Raw genomic sequence first — 19,472 nt, 5'->3', positions numbered from 1 at the left:
AAGAAGGCATAAAAACATGTGCAGCGGTCGTTGTTGCAAAAAATGGTTATTGGTATACTTTGACTCTCCATTTCAGGCCTTCTTCACACTCACAAGGTCTGCACGTCCTTCACTGGGCGCCTGCTTAAGAAGAAGTGGAGCTCCTTAAACTCAAAGCTTCACCGTCAAATTGTATGAACCTCTTTTCATGACATTAGCAGATATTTTACAGAAATTGAATCCAGTGCTTCAGTGGAATAAAATCATTGTTTAAAAGGTGCAGAGATACCGAGATCGGGAGCATTTTTGATTGCCTCTCAAAGGCTCTCAACATGGCGAGGGCGAGCCTCCTGCTCACAGCTAACAGTGCTAACAGCACTAACATTGCAAACAACCACAACAACAACAACAACAACAACAGCAGCAGCAAAAGAGACCCGAAAGAGCGAGCAGTGTTTACCTGAAGGGGGAGCCGGGCGGTGGATGCTACGCTTCCACAACTGTGCAGTCGCTTGGACCCGCCGCATGAGAGCAGTCGGTGGCTGTGAGCTAACCAGTGGGGCTACGCTCACGTGCACATCCATGCACTAACATGCACTAAAAGCACTCACTACCCGGCTGTGTGAACAACAAAAAGGAGGTGTTTGGATAACAACACACACACAGAGGGAGAGTGACTTCATCCTCGGCTCAGGGAGACATTACTCTGCTTCCTCTTTAGTTGTTTGCTGCTATATAATGTTCAGAATAATAAATACAGCTTCTTTAATCTCTTATCTTACTGTGTCAAGTTGCTCTAATTGAATCAAACTAAATCTGCTTCCATTTAAACAAGTGCAAACACAAAAACTGAACAGAACAATCCAGCAGTCACATGGAAAACAATCTGTAAAGTCTGACATTGGCATTTTATCTGGAGCTTATGCTTTACAGTCGGGGGCTCCTTTGTGGTATGTTTCACCAGATATTTATGAGCAGCTGGACTATGAAGTCCTCCGATATTTCAAATGAAATAAAAAGCAACCATTTGGGAGTAAATGTTTGATTGCCGTTAACTTCAAGTGTATGCCTTTATTTTGAAGGCAACACCGCATAACTTCCTGTTTGGTTACGGCTGCCAGCTCCATGCACTTTCTGTCCTATTCGTCCTGGTGGACTTGTCCTGGTAGCAGAGCGTCGCTCTCGAGCCCCGCCGCCGACGTGAACGCCGTGATCGTTTCCAAGGAGATTTCCGGCTCATCCTCGAGCTGGACGGTGGCTGGAAGCAGCGGCAGTCCGTCGTGGCTCTGGGAACCGTTGGAGATGATCGACTCCTCGTCAAACTGGGGGCTCATGTCCTCCAGGTGGTCGGACCCGACGTTAATGGCGCGCGGGTGTTGCTGCGGCTGCGTGGGCACCAGCGTCTCCTTGTGGAGCGTCGTGTCGTGGTGGTAAGAAGCGAGCTCGTCGCTGAAGTTCACGGCCTCCACCGCGTTGTTGGAGCACATCTGGTTGCAACCCAGAATGGTGGCGAAGGCCCGGCGGAAGTCGGCGTTGAACGCGTAGATGACCGGGTTGAGGGAGGAGTTGGCCCAGCCGAACCAGACGAAGACGGAGAAGGTGGTGTCGCTGACGCAGGGCGGGTCGCAGAACGGCACCGTGCAGTTGAGGACGAAGAACGGCAGCCAGCAGAAGACAAACACCCCCATGATGATGGAGAGAGTCTTCAGGACTTTGGTTTCCTTCTTAAACGACGACTTCAGTGAGGCCTCCTCGTTGGGCCTGTGCTGCTGCTGCTGCTGCTGCTGCTGCTGCTGGTTCCGGTTCACTCCGTGGCCTTGGTTCTGGGCCTGCTCCGCCGCCCTCTCCAAAGACGTGATCCGGCGTATTTGAGTCTGGGCGATCCGGTAGATCCGGGTGTAGGTGGCGATCATGATCACCACTGGGATGTAGAAGCTGATGAGGGAGGAGGAGATGGCGTAGGTTTTGTTCAGGTTGGCGACGCAGCTCTTGGCGCCGGCGCTGGCGTTGAGGTTGCTGCTGTTTGTGAAATTCCTGCCACCGGCCACCATCATTTCCACCACTTCCTCCACCGCCTCGCCTTCCTCCTCCCCGACCTGATGCCAGTTGAGCTGCACCGGGATGAAAGAGATCAGGATGGACAGCGACCACGCCACCCCGATCATGACAAACGCCACGCGGTGAGTCATCTTCCGCTCGTACTTGAAGGGGCTGGCGATGGCCCAGTAGCGGTCCACGCTGATTATGCACAGGTTCAAGATGGAGGCCGTGGAGCACATGATGTCGAAGGCGATCCAGACCCCGCAGAAGCGTCCGAACAGCCACGTGCCGGTCACCTCGGTGATGGCCTCCCAGGGCATCACGAGCACGGCCACGAACAGGTCGGACACGGCCAGCGAGATGACGAAGAAGTTGGTGACCTTGGAGCGCAGGTGGCGGAACCGGACCACCGCGGCGCACACCAGCGTGTTCCCGAGCAGCGTGGACACGATGAGCAGGAAGAGGACGCAGCCGACGAGGACGCGCAGTCCCCCGTTGGCTACACCGCCGCTTCCCTCCTCCTCCTCCTCGCCGCCCGTCCCGTCCAGCTCCGACAGAACTTGGGTGAAATTACGCCACATCTTGTAGTTGTCCATGTTTTCCCCCCAATGTGGTAAGAGGTGGTTATTAATATCCGCTTCTCTTCTGTCCAGCTGCCGCGGACGCACAAACCATCTCTCAGTGAAGAATAAAAACAAGTAAGAGAAAGTGTCTTCAATAAAAATCCATCTTCTTTTCTTTCTTTCTTTCAAATCCTTTGTCCGAAAGAGAAAAGGCAAAGCAATACCCAGAAGAGAGCTGCGCGAGTATTTTATCCTCCGAAATTTGGAATAATAATAGAGATTTTCTTTCTTTTTTTAAAAAAAAACATGTGATAATAACTTAATAGCGGAGATGCTAATAAATCCTGTCGAAGGTTGATGTCTCCACCGGGAGCGAGAAGGTCTCTGGTCCCGGTCTCTGGTCCCGGTCTGACTCACACTGACTCACCTCTCGTGTGAAGCTCAGACTCACCGTCAGGTGGTGGACCCCTCTGCGGGGATCGCTCCCTCCTCAGCACAGGTTGGTGCCATCCAGTGCAGCGTCGAGCGTTTTTATCGTTTTAGAGTCCAGAAATATGTATATATATTTTTTATAAAAATGTAATCTCTGAATTATGAGATAATCACGATTTATGGCCGAGGAACTCTGCGTAAGGCACATATTTATATTCGTTCTCGTGCGCTTTTCTGTGAGAAATAAACAAGTTTCAAAAGAAGAAGACGAATATGACAATACAATTAATTTCTTCACTACTATTTTTAACTCAATCTAAAATGGTGTGCAGTTCTTTACCAGGAACAGTGAGGTTTTTGTCATTAGGGTATCCAAATATCATGCAGGTAAAAGAAATCATTAACAATACAGACTAATTACTATAATATTTACGATGATAATAGAAGCAACTCATTATAATAATCTGCATTATCTAATAATCTCAGATAGAAACAGAATATTTACAGAATTTGTTTTCGTAAACATATTTGACTTGAGAATAGAGACTTGAACAAAACATGCAGCAATAAACCTGTTCACTGAACACTATTCATATCCCACTTTTGAATGCACACACACACACACACACACACACACACGCACACATGCACACCCACACACACGCGCACACACACACACACAAGCACAGCATAAACACTTCAGTACACTGGGCAGCTCAATGACGCACATTCAAGCTTGTTGTTGTTGTTGTGGTGAACTAAAAAAAACTCCTTAACCATCTAAATCAACATAAAATTCTTAGATTGAGGGATTTAAGTGTTCCAGTCCACATGATCATCCCTTAAATTATATCTTAATGGCCAACGTGTATTTGATATTACATTATTGTAATGAAAGAGAAGGTTCATTTTCCAGCACATTCTCATAAAAACAATTGAAAAAAAACACCAATAATGAACTGATTAAAAAACATTAACATTAAACATTAAGATTACACTGAATGGCCATATATGCTTGGTAGAAAAAGATGTAATCACATTTCTAATCAGTTAGCATCTTATGAGGTTAAAGTCTGTCTCGAGATCTCTGTAGTGCATGTGCTGTTTAACCATTAAAGGCATTAAAAGCCATGTTCTTCTGAACTTCTGATATTTCTGGAGTCGCTATGAGGCCCTCTGCTGGTGTCAGCTGAGAGTGAACAGAATTTAGGGATGGCTCAATATTGAAGGGACAGAATGCCAAAATATACTTATTTTATAAGTAATATACTGTCTCAATCCAATATTGTATAGAGCATCTTTCAGGTGAAGCTCGACGAGACCTGGCAGTCTCAGAAGATGCATGAATGCAAACATGCATTGTCTGAAGGTTATATTATTTCATAAACACACATGAGACACTTTCATTAAAGTTGAGCTGAACATCTGTATGAATCCTCTGAAAGCTGCCTGCCCAAAATAGCTTTAAGACTGATGGTAGACACCTTAATTTTATCTCCTTTATGAATCTTTCTCTGCTATTGATAGAGCTCTAATGAAGGAAGATATGATGGATTGCGTATTAAGTAAATAACTATGGTGCTAGAGTTTAGTCAACTGAGAGTCTGGATTCAAGGCAAAGAAATGACCTGTGATGATGAAGGTGAATTTGGACACCATGTTATTTAGACTTTTTCCCACAGCAGACACTTTGCAGCCACCAGGTGGCGCCACCTGTCTGCCGTTGTGTCCTGAAACTCCAACCAATCAATCTAAAGGCTACAACATTGGACAACATGTGACCAGGAGTGTTTCGGAGAAGTAAATGTGGTTCAAGTTTAAAGCTATTGATTCATGGGCATATCATATCACGTTTGTGATGAACACACTGAAGCTTCACAGAGCTTTCTGATCATAGTTTTGGTTTTGCAACACATCTACCATCTGGTTGTGGTACCCGACCTGCTCGGCAGCCAAAAGCAGGCTCAGTTGGAGCGTGTATAGCGGCGAGAGAGACGTATATTTTTTCGCTCAGGAGTTGGTGGAGACCAAACCAAGTCCAAACGGAGCGTTACTGGTGGACTCATCCGTTGGTAACTAACGCAACTCCAACAGGAGGCCGTTGTTTAACTTAAACACTACATACACTTTATAATTGCACTTTATCTTACACTGTACATTTGACATGTCATTCTATGTCTCGTCTGCACTTTGTTGATCGTTTATTTGTTGTCTACTGTTGTTGCTTGTTATGTCTGATGTCCTATGTTGCACCACCCACACCACGCTAAGTTCCTTGTAGGTGTAAACCTACTTGGCTATTAAAAGTTTCTGATTCTGATTCTGATTCTGATTGTTGACTTTGGGCTATGTTATCAATAGAACACAATTGATTGGCAGGTGATTGACTGATGCATACTTATCAATAGCGCTGCATCCCTCATTGCAAACGGTCTTCAGTCTGATGGAAAGTCTGCCAACATGGAAAAGCTGCAATGGGTTAAAACATGCATGCCACTCAAATCTAATATATTTGGCTTCTCGTGTGATTGAAACTGTGTAAGGCAGCACATCTGAGGGGGGAGAAGGAAGCTCCACTATTGGCACAGTGTCAGCGACGCCATTCCTCTTGAGGGATCAAAGCATTGATTCCAATGCTGCCCTAAAGCCTTTGAATTAAACTGTTCTCGATTCACACACCTTCAGAGAGCTGTGAGATCATGAAAAGGTCAGGTCTTTTACTTCAATCTTTGAGGGAATAATTAGTTTTAGGCCTTTAGTGTTACAACATTGTGTGCGGTCCTCAGATCCTCGACGTTCTCTTTGAAGTTTTACATTTTTTAAGGTTTAATAAAAGGTATACTCTCCTCGGTTCTCACGCGTTCCCTTATGAGCGAGCACGAGTGAGATGGCGACAAAGAAAAACTCCCCTTTACTGGGAAGAAACCTGGAGCAGAACCTGGCTCCGGGCGGGCGGCCATTTTGTTCTGGGTTGAGACAGAGAGACTGTTATTAGCCATGTTTTGTTTTCCGTATTTTAATGTGTATTTTCAAGTACTCGCTTAGAAGATCTGTTTGGAAACGGCAACGTTTGGATAAATCGGATAAAACGTCCTCAATTGCGAAAGAAGTTCTTGGACGATATTCCCATAACGTGCAAATGCTTGTCGGGAAACATGGCCAACACTGGCATGAAAGAACATCTCAAATGTACCCAATTAAAACAAATTCCCGAAGACCTCTCTCCATTTTGTGCGAGTTGATGGAAGACGCTAATTTGTATTTCTTTCTTTTTTTCTTGCAACACTTTGCATTTCGATGCTGTGGCAACACCTTTCTGGGAACTTTCATGCCCATATCATGCCTATTGAATTTGAATTTGAGAGAGACAGAGAGATATATAGAGATGCACAGTGAAAACAATACAATAACCCACGAGAAATATGACTCATCATTTTAATAGTAATAGTGAGCCTCAAGCAAAACCCCGGTAACAAGCAGATGCAGCCGCAACCACGATTCATGGCAACATCTGTAATTATTTGTGGTTGCTAGAAGTACACTTTTATGTGTGTGTGTGTGTGTGTGTGTGTGTGTGCATGTGTGTGTTGCACTTTGCTGCGTGGTGAGGGCAGTCATCTCTGACGCAGGAGGGCTGCTCCTCATCACCTCTAGTTACACCCGTGTGCGTGTGCGTGTGTGTGTGTGTGTGTTTGTGTGTGTAAGCGTGTGCATACTCTTTTAGTCTTTGCATGCCTTTGCGTGTGTGTTTGTGCATGTTTGAATGTACATAACTGTGTGAGATAGGAACAAACATTTGAACTGTTAAGAAATGTTTCCAGCTCCCTCAGCCTGCCAGCTCGTAGCCTACCGGCTGTTGCATCAAAGGCCTGTATGTGTGTGTGTGTGTGTGTGTGTGTGTGTGCGTGTGTGTGTGTGTGTGTGTGTGTGTGTGTGTGTGTGTGTGTGCGTGTCAGCGTTGTTTGTGTGTATGCGGAGAAGAGCTGAACTTGCATGAACCATCTAAAAGGTGAGTGTCTCGGCCTGTTGGAGGCCTCTCGCTAACATCAACAGAGCGCCGCGGCTCGCAGGGCGCGGCTCACCTGCCAGCTCCTCTGGATGAGTAGAAAAAGGGAGAAGACAAAATGAAAACTGCCATTTTCTCTTCCAAGCTCCGTAGAGTTTACACAAATGATGAATCCACTGGAGAGAGAATTGTGTCATCTGCTGACAAAATAGTTTCCACCAGCACCTTAAAATCGCCCATTAGATTGACCTTCTTCCTCACAGGCAGCGACGCTGCAGTTCACCATGACAACAACTTGTAGAGACTCGTAATGTTGTTTGAGGAGACGAATACATCGCACTGAGCAAATTTGTCCCTGTACGTTAAATACGCTTCAATATTGTCAGCAGATATATTTTGTTTTTACAACCTGCATCTTCTTTTTTTTCGTAGTTATCCGTGGCGGTATACACGACAGGTTGTAAACAAACAGTGAGTCCAGTGGGTCAAAGAGGACACATCTGATAACTCTCAATATGTTCTCAAATAACCAACGTAAAACTGGAGATTTGTTTAAAGCGTGACTGTCTGTCGACCATTTCTAAGCAACCAACGTGGTTTGAGCATGTCAATCGGTTCTATTTGTAGGAAACCCATATTTGCCCATCACGCTCGGCAGAGAAAAGGTTCCTGGCAAACAAAACCTCTCTGTGGGTCGTTTAAAATTGTCGAATTTGTCAAAATCCTTTGTCAGAGTTAGCTTTCAATTTGGCAACAAAAAAAAAAAAAAAAAATCCTCTGGCATTGTCAGAAATGTGCTTTTGAAAAAGTGTTTCCACCAAGTCGGGCCTTGTAGTTCCAGATGATGAAATGTTTCCCTCGGGAAGCGAAGCTGGACCACAAAACCCCTCATCCAGCATTTGATGCAGAAATGTCTCAACCTCCTCGTGGCAACAATCGTGGAAAAAAAAGGCAACAGTTTTCCTCTCTAAGTGTTTTTTTTATTTTAGTTTTTTTGCATTGCCGTTGCTTATTAACCACCTGACGTCATTATGCATAAACAGACCATTGTGATTGGCTAATGAGAAGTAAGGTCAGTGAAGGGCTTCTAAAAATATAAACCTGCTGGTAAGTTAGTATTAAAGTTGAAGTGCTTAGTCTGGAAATGTCTCATGCTGACCCACTGCTGAACCTGGAGGACAAGTGTGTGTGTGTGTGTGTGTGTGTGTGTGTGTGTGTGTGTGTGTGTGTGTGTGTGTGTGTGTATGTGTGTGTGTGTGAGAAAGAGAGAGAGAGAGAGAGCGAGAGATAAATATGTTATCGTAGCCATGTTGGTTTTAGATCTTATGTGATTTGGAGTTAGTTCTTGCCTTGTTGGCTCTAAGTTTTGAAAACTTCACTGTCAGGTTCATTTTACCTTTAAGGAGATTGTGTGTTTCCCTCCTGGACTTAAGGGTAAATTCAGGAGCATTGTATACAAACATTGTAATGACTCAATCATTTTGTTTTTGTATCAGCTGAGCTCAATACAAATCCATATGTCCAAACCCAGCAAGATGAGGACATACAATTATTATATTTTTATGAATTAAGTAGACTTTGGATCATAATTAGGCTTATAAACTCTTACAGACATCATTTCACGGTTCAAGAGAGTTTGCCCGTCATTCTGAAATGAGGCTTTCCAACGACAGTGACAATAACGCATCACTAGATTTTAGAGGATTCCAAGATCTTTACAGTTAATATTTTTACTTTCCAGGAAAAAAAAGTGCAACTTGTACTAATTGAGCATTTGTACAATTTGGTTTGAACGCTTATTTACCTCTGTGATTTTGACAGAAACAGTGAGATTGAGAAAGCGGTCCAGTCATAAATCCTGCTGTTTGACAGCAAACACACGGCAGGGTCACCAAGAAAACACACACACACGCACACACACACACACACACACACACACACACACACAGGTGGTCTCTAGCCCCTGGCTGCTGAGAGGCTGAGAGGAGTGTGAGTGTGTGTGTGTGTGTGCACTATATTTAGACGTTTGCCCGATTTAAAAACCTCAATCATATTTCAGTGACTCATTCAAAGAAATAAAAAAACAAGAATCTATTCAATGAATGAAAATGTGTCAAATATTTCTCTTTGTTTTACTCAGTAATATGTTGAAGATGCACCACTTTCTTCTCATTTCTTTCGGGGTACGAGCACCAACTGATCTTTGGTGTCTTCCTGTAAATATGGACCATAACTTACACTCAACACGGAAGCTGGCTTCTGTAAATCTGGAGACGTGCAAAAAGTGAGCTGTCAGACCGGAGTCTCAACAGTGAGGAGAGCTTTTAGGTCCGACGGTGACGCCGAGTGAAAGTCTGAGGAACAGGAAGATGAGGAAACCTCAGTCGTAAATATTTACAGTGAGTACAGACAGGAGCCATTTCGGATCTGTGGTTATGTTTTTGTCACACGGATTATAAAAGAACAAGTAGAGGGGGGTCAGAGAAAGTGCACTTGTGTCATTCAGAGTGTGTGTGTGTGTGTGCGTGGGAGTGTGTGTGTGAAATTAGCCCGAACTCACTTGTCTATTCACCGTCAGTGACTGTGTATTCAAAAATTGAGAGAAACAAGATGTACATAAACCATTTTGCCCGTCTCACTTTTTTTGTTATATTTTCTAAAAAATAAACGTTTGTCTGGCCTCAGATAATCATTCATAATTCTTGCTTTCCTACATTTAAATGTTGCAGCTCTGATATCTGCAACAGATAAATGGGTAACTCTTCACATGTATCCTAGAGGCATCGACCACCTGTTTTTCAATGAACACGCACGTTTTATTAAAGTAATATGTTGATGATGCACTGCTATCTTGTCAGGTTTTTTTTTGGTACAATCTTTGGTGTCTTACTGTAAGTTTGGACTAACTTACAGTCAACATGGAAGCTGGCTCCTGTAAATCTGGAGGCAAGTGACAGAGTCACTCACTACTCCGTACTATCCAGGGAAGTGTATTGGACGATATAGTGAGCTCATTGGCTCATTGGCCTCATTAATCCTTCCTTGCTCGCTGTGTCTTTCTCAGCCAATCAGCTCCCTGCATGTTCTCCTGCCTAATCACCTAATTTCCCTCACCTGAGCGTTTTCGCCCATCTCGTCAGGATAGTTTGTTTTTACGTCCTCTGGTTCAGTCTTTGTTGGATCTTTGGTTGTGTTCTGTATTGATTGCTTTGGCCTTACCTGCACGGATGACAGATCTGTATCACCCGCTCACACAATAAATACAATAAACAATGAATCAGTGAGGTCCATGTTTATATCTGTTTGATGCTGACGTCTCTGCTATGTTTTTCCTTTGCACATGCGGTCCAGTGTAGGACCAGTTCCCACTGCGATATTGGCCACAATGAAATAATGTGAACTTTGAATCCGATTAATACATTCGAATTGAACACAAAGGCTTAGAAAGCGAAGGGTCCGGATGTTCTAAGGCTTCATCCGTCGCTCGTGTGTCGCTTTTGTGTTGCTTTGTGTGTTGCTTTTGTGTCTGCGAGCGTAAGCTACGTGGCTCCGGTCGGTGCCTCTGTTCTCAACCCGACTGGATCAGAAAGACACAAGCGGTCACTGAGAGGGTTAAACAGATGAAGCCGCTCTCCCTCTCTCCTCACTCTCTCCTCACTTTCTCCCTCTAAAAGCTTCCAGCAGCCAGCAGCTCTGAGGGGATCAGAGCTTTCAGACCACTTGTTGCTAATAGAGGGATATTTACCCTAACGGGAACAGAGTGTAACCCCAGGTCACTGCACTCAGCAACAACACTGACACAAAGACACACAGACAGCCTGTTCTGCTTTTACAGCAGGCACAGACGGATGCACTGTAAAAAAATTTTAAAAAACGTCAGTGTGAAGCAGTCATGTTAAGACAGCCGGGGGAGGTTCAGTACGGGTCACGATTGTTTAAAAAATATCAGTAGGGGATCAATTTATGAGGTCATTTTTTTTTTTGTCTAATACTCGTGCTGCAAATTTGTCCTCCAGCATCGCAGCAGGTGTTTAGAATCAGCTGTCAGAGCTGAAGCACCTGCACCCGCTGGTTTGGGACGTGGACATTTACAAATAGGAATAAAAGCAACAAGGAGAACCGACAATAATCGACATAACTAGTTTTTGTTTTGTAGATGTTTCCTTACATTCACACGCACAGATTAGAATACATAACACATTGTAAGAATTAGTATTTTCTAGAGGATACGCCCTATCTTGTTCTCAGATCTATGGAGGGGGATGTTTGGCAATAAAATTTTAATTTGAAGCATAACAAGTTTTTAAGATAAATGACTTTACTGTGTTAACACATTGATCTTCATCCTTTCTTTAATCTGATTCCATATTCTAGTCTATAAGCAACCAATTGAAGTGTTAAAGACTTTTTTTCCCCCAATTATGAAGATAAATAGTCACATGCTCTTTATTTTTCTGCCCATAATAACTAACAAGAACGTCATGCTATTGTCATTTTGCAAAAAAGGCAAGAGAAATGAGAAAAGAAAAAATGCCACATCAAAATAAAGGTTTCCGTTAAAGACCTGGCAGCTCCATTGGTTGGTTGGTTGTCAGTGCATGCCCCTTTTTTTTTGTTTTCGTCTTGGTTCTTTGTCATTTGAAGAGGCTGTTCAATAATGACAGCCAATCATAACAATGTAAAGCCGATAAAAGGAAGCTATTACAACAGAGCCCAACCGGGCACCCCGCTGGACTTGGAGTTATAGGTGTGGAGGGGACGGCGAGGGTCAACAACAACACGTTATGTGAAAAATAAAACGGATTAACAAAAAAAAAACGGAACACTGATTGAGTTAAACGTCCTGTGTTGTCAGCTAATCCCCGGGCTTTGGGGGAAAACACCAGCAAATTAGCCGGAACAACACCCCGACCGTGTTTGTTGTCATTCCGGAGCCAGTTATGCCTGGCGCTGTTTGGCTGTAACCCCGCCGCGGTGACACCTATCTCGACTCTAAACAAATATGGCGAGGTCCTGACCCTTCCGTGTTTGGATTCGCAGGCTGGGAGCCCAGACAGCCGTGCGGCGCTGCGACGCACGTATCAACACAAACCTCCGTACAGGAATGCAGCCGCGGCCCGTTTGACTCGGCAGCAGACCCCACCGTGACCCTGAGAGAGAGTGTGTGTGTGTGTGTGTGTGTGTGTGTGTGTGTGTGTGTGTGTTCATGTTCACTCATGAGTCTCTGTCTCTGACACACAACACACAGATTGGACCGCTTCCAACCCACACTGACAGAACTGTGAACACACAGTTCTTCAAGTTTGTGGATATTGACATTTTCTCATGTTTAATGAACGTTTCCACGCAGTCTTGGTTGTCTACGCCTCGTTATTGTGAATACACTGTATGTCTTTATCCCTATGTGTGTAGAATATCTGCAATTATCCTTTGCTAAGCCCTTTAGTGTGTGATATGTGTGTACGTGTGTGTGTGTGTGTGTGCATTCAACCAATGTATCCAATAATGTGGATCGACCGCAAAAACACTGAAGCATAAATATTCCTCTGTAAAACAGACAGTGTGTGTAACTCTAGACACAATAAAGATGGATAGGTAGATAGACAGACCAACAATTGGGTTCATATTGGACGATTCCGCGGCTCGTGACTTACGGCCAATAACAATGTTCGATGTCCGAAGTAGGGTCTCCTTTATGTAGCAAACAAGGGAAAGTATGGATGTAGAGGTATGGATGGTGGACGGGAAAATTGATCATTCGACCTCCATGCACGGGATTGGAGGCCAACTAGTAATATTTGAATATTTGAGCGTCTTTGAAACTGTAAACCGTTTTTGACACATCGAGTCTGCAACGGGGAAGGAATGTTACCATTTTCCGACTGCCAGAATACACTGTCTCGCGTACACGGAGTACAATATAGATAAGAATGTGCGGTGTGTAGAGTTCAACAAGTAAAGCACATCCAAGTGTCTATTACAACGTCAATCATAAATGAGCTGTAAACCTGTTTCCAATGTGCTGGAAGAACAACTTTGAGATATTTTGGAAATGTTGGACCCGACCACTTTGAGGTCGTTCTTTTTCAGAAATTCTTCCAGTGTGCATTTTGGACTGCGGTACAACCAGAAGGTGGACCGGTGGATGTTGGCGGTGAAGACGGTAAAATGTTTCATTTGTTCCATCTTTACAAGTGCAACACAACAAACAGAGGATTCACAGGCCTGTCAGTCACAGCCCGCCCACGCCAACATGGAGATCCGATTGGGTAGAATAAGGCGGAGGAACCCTAACGCACATACGTGTGCAGACGAACTTCTACACATACTGTCGAATCACTAATGCATGAGGACACAGCAGCACTCGTACACAGGGCTTTAATGTGCCACTAGCTGGGTGTGGTTCCCCAACAGAGTTCATGAATTAACTGAACTCTTGAACTGTACTCTGGTATGTGGCAAGACAGTCATTCAGACAACCAGTCGTGCGCACCGCACAGAAATAATCTCTGTCTAAACAAGTCTGCAAAGGAGACCTAAAATCTTATTTTAAAGGATGAAGAGCAAACCTTTCAGTAGAAGTCAGCTAATGGACGGTATGAAAGAGTTTTTTGGCAGGTTGATTCCCTCAGACCCATTTTGGAAATATAGACAAATTGTGTTTTGGACACCTGTGGGTAAACGGTTGATGGCAATGGAAAAAAGTAGATCCTCCAACACAGGACCAAGTCACTGACATCTGTCGTCTAGTCATAATCAATCACCAAGACAACCAAATAATCGGTCAGTTGGTTGGTTTGCAAATGTGTTTGTGCTTCTGCCTCTACACCCTCTATCTTCAGGGCTGCCACATCCTTTTCTCGCTCTCTCTCACCCTTTCCGTTCCTTGTCTCTGCCCTCCTACCTCCTGCTCTCACTCTCTTCTTCTGACCCCTTAAGGGCAACACACCTGCCACATCATGTATGTCAAAGGGTGTACCTGGTCCGCATGGCACACTTGAGGGTGGGGTGACACTCCCGCCCTCAAAAATGGAAATAATCGCCCCGAAGGTATTCATGATGTTGCACGAAAAAAAAAAAGGAAGGAAGACGTTGTGTGAATTGGGAGGAATTGTTGGATTGTCTGTAGTTAGAAGAAACAAATTGTTAGACGATGCCCACACAGACTCATAGGTCCTACGTTTTATTAACAACACATATTTAGGGCAAAATGACAAAGCAAAGTCTCTCCAAGTGAGAGTCACATTAAGTCCTAAATAGTGAATTCAAATGTAAGGCTGTGGAAAACAAACGGACAACTTAGTAGTCAGTGTACATTCTCTCGGACACTAGGGGAAGGTCAGAGGTCATGGTCAGCCTGAGGCGAGTCTGTCTTGGTCAAGGACACTGCAGCGGGGCAGACGGGGATTTGAACTTTTGACCCTCGGGCTGAAGGTTCAGACTCTCTGCTCACATAAACATGAAGGTGAACTCCAAAATGTCCAAACTGAACGCAGGGCTTTGCCTTCCTGTGTCTGGCCTTGTTTCTGTCTGTCTTTGTGTGTCTCTGAACTCTGCAGGCGGTTTTTAGCTCGTCCTCCTCGAGGCTGACGGCTGGAATGCTGACATAACAGATGTTGTCTGACAAAACCAATAATTATCTGCTGTATGGCTGTATGTCCATACCCGCTCCTCCTCCCTCTCCACATCCTCCTCCACCTCCTCCGACGGCTTCACCATCTATGTTTCCTCCAGCTGCTCTTTGACTCCACTGCAGATACCAGATAACCTCAGACAAAAAGCTTTTCAAAATATATATATATTTTGTCCCTTTTAATCTCGCGGCATCTATTCATGCAGATAGTTTTTAAATTTCTGTCTCTGAGATTCCTGCCTCCACCAAACAGCATGATGTTCATCACCTAAATTATGGTTCCATTTAGATTAAAATAGACGACAAAGCTTTAGGGCGTGGCGACCTTGTGATTGACAGGCCGCTACCACAGCGTTGTCTGGTCAACTGTGTTTTTGTTTCACAACTTGAACCCTTCCACACAGTGTGTTCCAAGTTCATCAAAGTTAATTGTAACCTTTTCAGCCTTTGGTTGTGCTTAGCTCCGCCCTCTTGTGTCACTTGCTGTTTGCAAAAAGCTAAGATGGCGACAGTCAAAATGTCAAACTCTTGGCTTCAGAACGGCATTCCACGAAACATCCACCTCTTATATACAGACTACGGAAACTTTCCGTGGTCCGTTCAGAAAAGTAGGCGCAAATCAACCCGTGCCACGCAACGTGATTGGTTGATGCTTTCATGAACGCGGCATTAAAAGCTCAGAAGAATCTGTCACCGTTTTACCAGCTGAAATTCACTTTCTGTGTGAAAATATTGACAACAACAAATCGTAAACAAATATGGTCACGTTCGGGTTAACCGCATTCAACAAAACCTACCAATGGTGCGTAAAGACCTTTATTCTGGATAATCCGAAGAACACACTGTCGACAGTCCTCATAGGTACTAAAATGTAGGGGATCTTCGACAAACACATTATTACTGTTTTTACGGTGCTAAAGGGAACGCAGAACCGGAGAATTTGAAATTATGAAGAAAGTTATTATAATATTATTTAAGGCATTTTGAGTGCTATCCCCTAGTGCCACCTGAGCTATATTTTTTTGTTTTTACCCAAAGGGAAGCCATAAACATACTCATAATATGTGGTGCCGTTTGGTCTACAACGTTAGCTAATCTCTCTAATATATAACTGTGTTTGGAGCTTATTTCTGAAAAGCTTGTTCTAAATAAACCGGACCATGACTGCTTGTTGAGGTGGGCGGATCGCTGCAGTGCACCGCTGGCCCGAGCAACTAGGTTCATTTTTCTCCAAGGACCGCTGTTTTACCTCATTATTATAATGAAGCGCTCTCCCAATGACCTGAAACAGCCATTTACAGAAATCTGTTTTGATGCGTATCTTTTGTTCTGAACCAGAACACAAGCAATGCGAGGGAGGAAGGTCGGGTAGAGGCGATGGGTGAGTAGTTATGTAGTCTACAAAATGATGCCAAATGATTTGATTGAATAGGGTTACTTCATTATCCATCTTCAAGTTTTCATAAACGTAAATGTCATATTTTGGGTCTTGATTTGCAGTTGATCCCCAAAAAGAATCGTGCCCACACTGTAATGACCTTTCAACAGATTAAATAACAGAAAAGCAGCTATTCTTTTCTGATTTTGGGGGCCTATATTGGTGCCTAACATCCATGAAACTGATTAAATAATGATTGCATTCATAGTTTGATATAAATGATATGTCTTGTTTTACACATGAAATGCAAAACCTATGTTCTTTCTGATATTTAGGCGTCAGATCCCGTCATAATGCAGTAAAGTTCTTGGGGATGGTGTAAGCTGGTGTCTGTACAAAATGGGATGTTTGCACACAACTTGAGATGTAAAAAACAATTAAAATTGGCCAGCTAAATATTGGTTACCAGTTTAATTTTACATTTAAAAAAAAAAAAAAAAGTGAATGTATTGGGCATAGTTTCTCTGCTTGCTCAAGATGGATGGACTGCTGGATATAGCTGCCATAATTTAAACTCAGTCCATTTTTATTTTCCAAAGTCACACAATGAAGCCCAAAAAGGTTCCTGACTGACTCAGCACATACATGGCAAAGTAAACTTTCAATTACAAGTACGAAAAAGAAAAAACACCAAGATTGCAGCGTTGTGGTTTTTCTATGACAGCAGCGGCGATGGAAATAAACTTGGAGAAAAAAAAACAAGGTGGACATGTTCGAGGATAAGTATCTGGATGCACACACACCGACCGGCTGGCTAAGGTGCTAATGTTGGCCGCCAAGCGGTTTATCCAAGTCAACATCTGATCCCGTTTTCCCCCTCATTTTTGCAAATTGGTGTCCCTTATCTTGCCCGAGAACTGCCTTTAAACCAGAAATCACAAAAGAGGAGGAGGGAAGGGAAGCTGAACTTTTAGCTTCACTGTTGAGATTTTTATAGCTCAGAAGGAAAGAATAAATAGATTTCATGTGACGGATAAAGAAATATAGCAGAAACACATCAGGAGTCTGTTTTTAAATGTTTTCTTTATTCTCCCTCTTGTGTTCATAACTCATTCAAAAACTTAACCCATGAAATGCAAAGTAATAGTGAAAGTCACAGAGCACTGCATGTTAATTTATATTCTACTTGAATTCTACTCTGACTTAAAGGTTATTTAGCAATTTACATGTATACATTGTTTTATATTGTCAATGTGTGAATGGTTTGAAACATAACTCAAAAATGTAAACCTGCCCTGAACTTCTCCGTTGCCTTAAACAGCCTGTGGACTTATTTCCTTATTTCTATATAAAGGACTCGGGACTCGGAATATAATTACGAAAGGGAAACCCTATAAATATAGGAATGTATACACTTTAAAAGCTGCATAAGGTACAGTAAGCGGGCTAACCTCAGCATGCTTTCTCTCAATAGTTGCTTCCAAAATACTATCTGATATGTTTATAGCCAACAATAAATTATGTAACGGAACAAAGAAAAGGTTTCACTATTAATTACTTCCTGCTAATATAGAGCGAATCAAAGCAGGGGCGGCACACAAGCTAACCTAACTGAAGCTACGGTTAGCCAGATAGCTGTAACTTAGCGATGTGGTTTCTTCGCAACGTTAGCTGGTAAAGGGATTTGCAAACGGCAAGCTAGTTAGTATCATGTAGCCCTAATTAAAATGTTAACGTTATTCAAATGTGATAATGTAACCAGCAACGGCTTGCTGACTGCACTTCCCATAATGCCCCACCGGCGTCATTAATAACAAGGATTTTCTGAAAGTTACATATTGGGCTGTACCTTTTTTAATTAATGCAGCAATGCTATTGCATTAATTGGAGTTAAAGTGTGATGCCACACAAATTAAGTTTGCTCTCAGGAATTCATGAAGAAAAAAATCTCAGTACCCTCTCTGCAGTTATAGATAGAATTACATTGAAAAGTCGTTGACCAATAGCTGTTTTGACAGGATTTTTGCGACAGAAAGATTCAGGCTACATACCGAAAAAAATAAGCTTTCTTTTCGACAACAGCTACTTTAGGGAGTAAAACTAAATACTGGTTCTGACTCATGGCTAATACATTCTTCTCATGCCTGTCTTGAGAGGCATTGTGAGCGCGAAACACTCGGCTATAATCCCTATATGAATCTAATTAAATTAAAAACAATGTGAAAGTGGTCGCTCGTAGTGATGAATGTGGTGCTGAATCTGCAGCTCCCCTCAGCTTTATGGAGCTCATTGTTTATCTGTCCAATCCACAACTTTACTCTTGTGGTTATATCTCAACGCTCTTGTTGCGTAAAACACGCTGTAAAAGGACACTGTACACAAACACAGTAGACAAACACGGTCAGAGACTAGCTGGTGAAGATAGTGGAGAGCAGTTTAAGACGTAGACAATTCCTTCAGGAGTTCTTGGAGACCAACAACACATCTAAAAGAGAGTAAATATTAGACTAATATTCATCAGATGGGAACAAACACGAAATCGAACCCTCACCACTTTTTGTGCCTAAACCTCAGCAAAGCTTTTAACCAAAGCAGTGTTACGTCAGACAACTTTTCTCTGAAAGGGATTTGTGATCGTCTTGGCTAACATAGACAAATGGATGTCATAGTTCTGATAAAGGGCTGAAGTGTCTTCCTAGAGGGCATTGACAAAAGTAAGTTCTAAACTCAGTGTAAACTTCATTTATAGGAAGCAAAACTTGTTTTCCAAATTTGACCATGATCCGCCTATCAGCAGCTGTGAGCTTTGAGGCAACCTTTATTTAGTCTCCACATTAAAACACTTTGGCATAGTCAGGTAGAAATATCCAGCCCATAGAGGGAGCTAGTGAATCGCTTACACTTTGTTTTAGTTGTATAATACGCGCCTCTCTGGTTCCCATGCAAACCTCCGATCAGTTGACCGGTCGCTGACCTGCGCAGCCGGTGGCACTGCAGTGAACTCTGGTTCAAAACATCGGCGAGTTCCCAGTGGCTGAGCGTCCATCAGATAACAACCTTGGCAGAGCCACGGGGCCCTGCAGCGGACATAATTAGGCCGGGCTGTTTGTCTCCCTATTATTTTTTTTCTGCCACATAGCTTTGCCCCATTCCCTGCCTGTCAATGATGGCGGAAAAAGGTGGATGGTGGAAATGCCTGGTGACCTCAAAGGTGACCTCAGCAGTGTCCTCGGTGGTGACCTCAGCAGCGACCTCGGTGGTGACCTTTAGGGAAACTACACAAGATATGAATGGAGAGTGTTATTGATGCACTATAAATGCTGTTGATACGTCTAACACTACTGTTACGACAACTCTGTAGTACTAAATATTGGGTTAGTTTTTATCTCAAGAGTTTTGGCTGAAGATTATTGTCCGTGCACCAAGTGACTTATTGATTGA

At 43.4% G+C, this 19,472-nt stretch overlaps 1 protein-coding gene across 1 annotated transcript; it reads right to left on the bottom strand.

Moving 5' to 3' along the window:
* Positions 1-1,118: 1,118 nt before the first annotated feature.
* Positions 1,119-2,504, bottom strand: LOC117744281 (D(1C) dopamine receptor-like). The gene has a single exon (XM_034552476.1). It carries the CDS (start codon positions 2,337-2,339, stop codon positions 1,119-1,121), a length of 1,221 nt encoding a protein of 406 aa, XP_034408367.1. The 5' UTR covers positions 2,340-2,504.
* Between the last annotated feature and the right edge of the window lie 16,968 nt (positions 2,505-19,472).

The sequence above is a fragment of the Cyclopterus lumpus genome, chromosome 15 (assembly GCF_009769545.1).
Source record: "Cyclopterus lumpus isolate fCycLum1 chromosome 15, fCycLum1.pri, whole genome shotgun sequence".
In the NCBI taxonomy this organism is placed as follows: Eukaryota; Metazoa; Chordata; class Actinopteri; order Perciformes; family Cyclopteridae; genus Cyclopterus; species Cyclopterus lumpus.
This window is presented reverse-complemented; position numbering and strand designations above follow the sequence as displayed.

Excerpts from the sequence above, each read along its gene's own strand:
- LOC117744281 (XM_034552476.1), bottom strand. The coding sequence starts at position 2,339 with ATGCCCTGGGAGGCCATCACCGAGGTGACCGGCACGTGGCTGTTCGGA.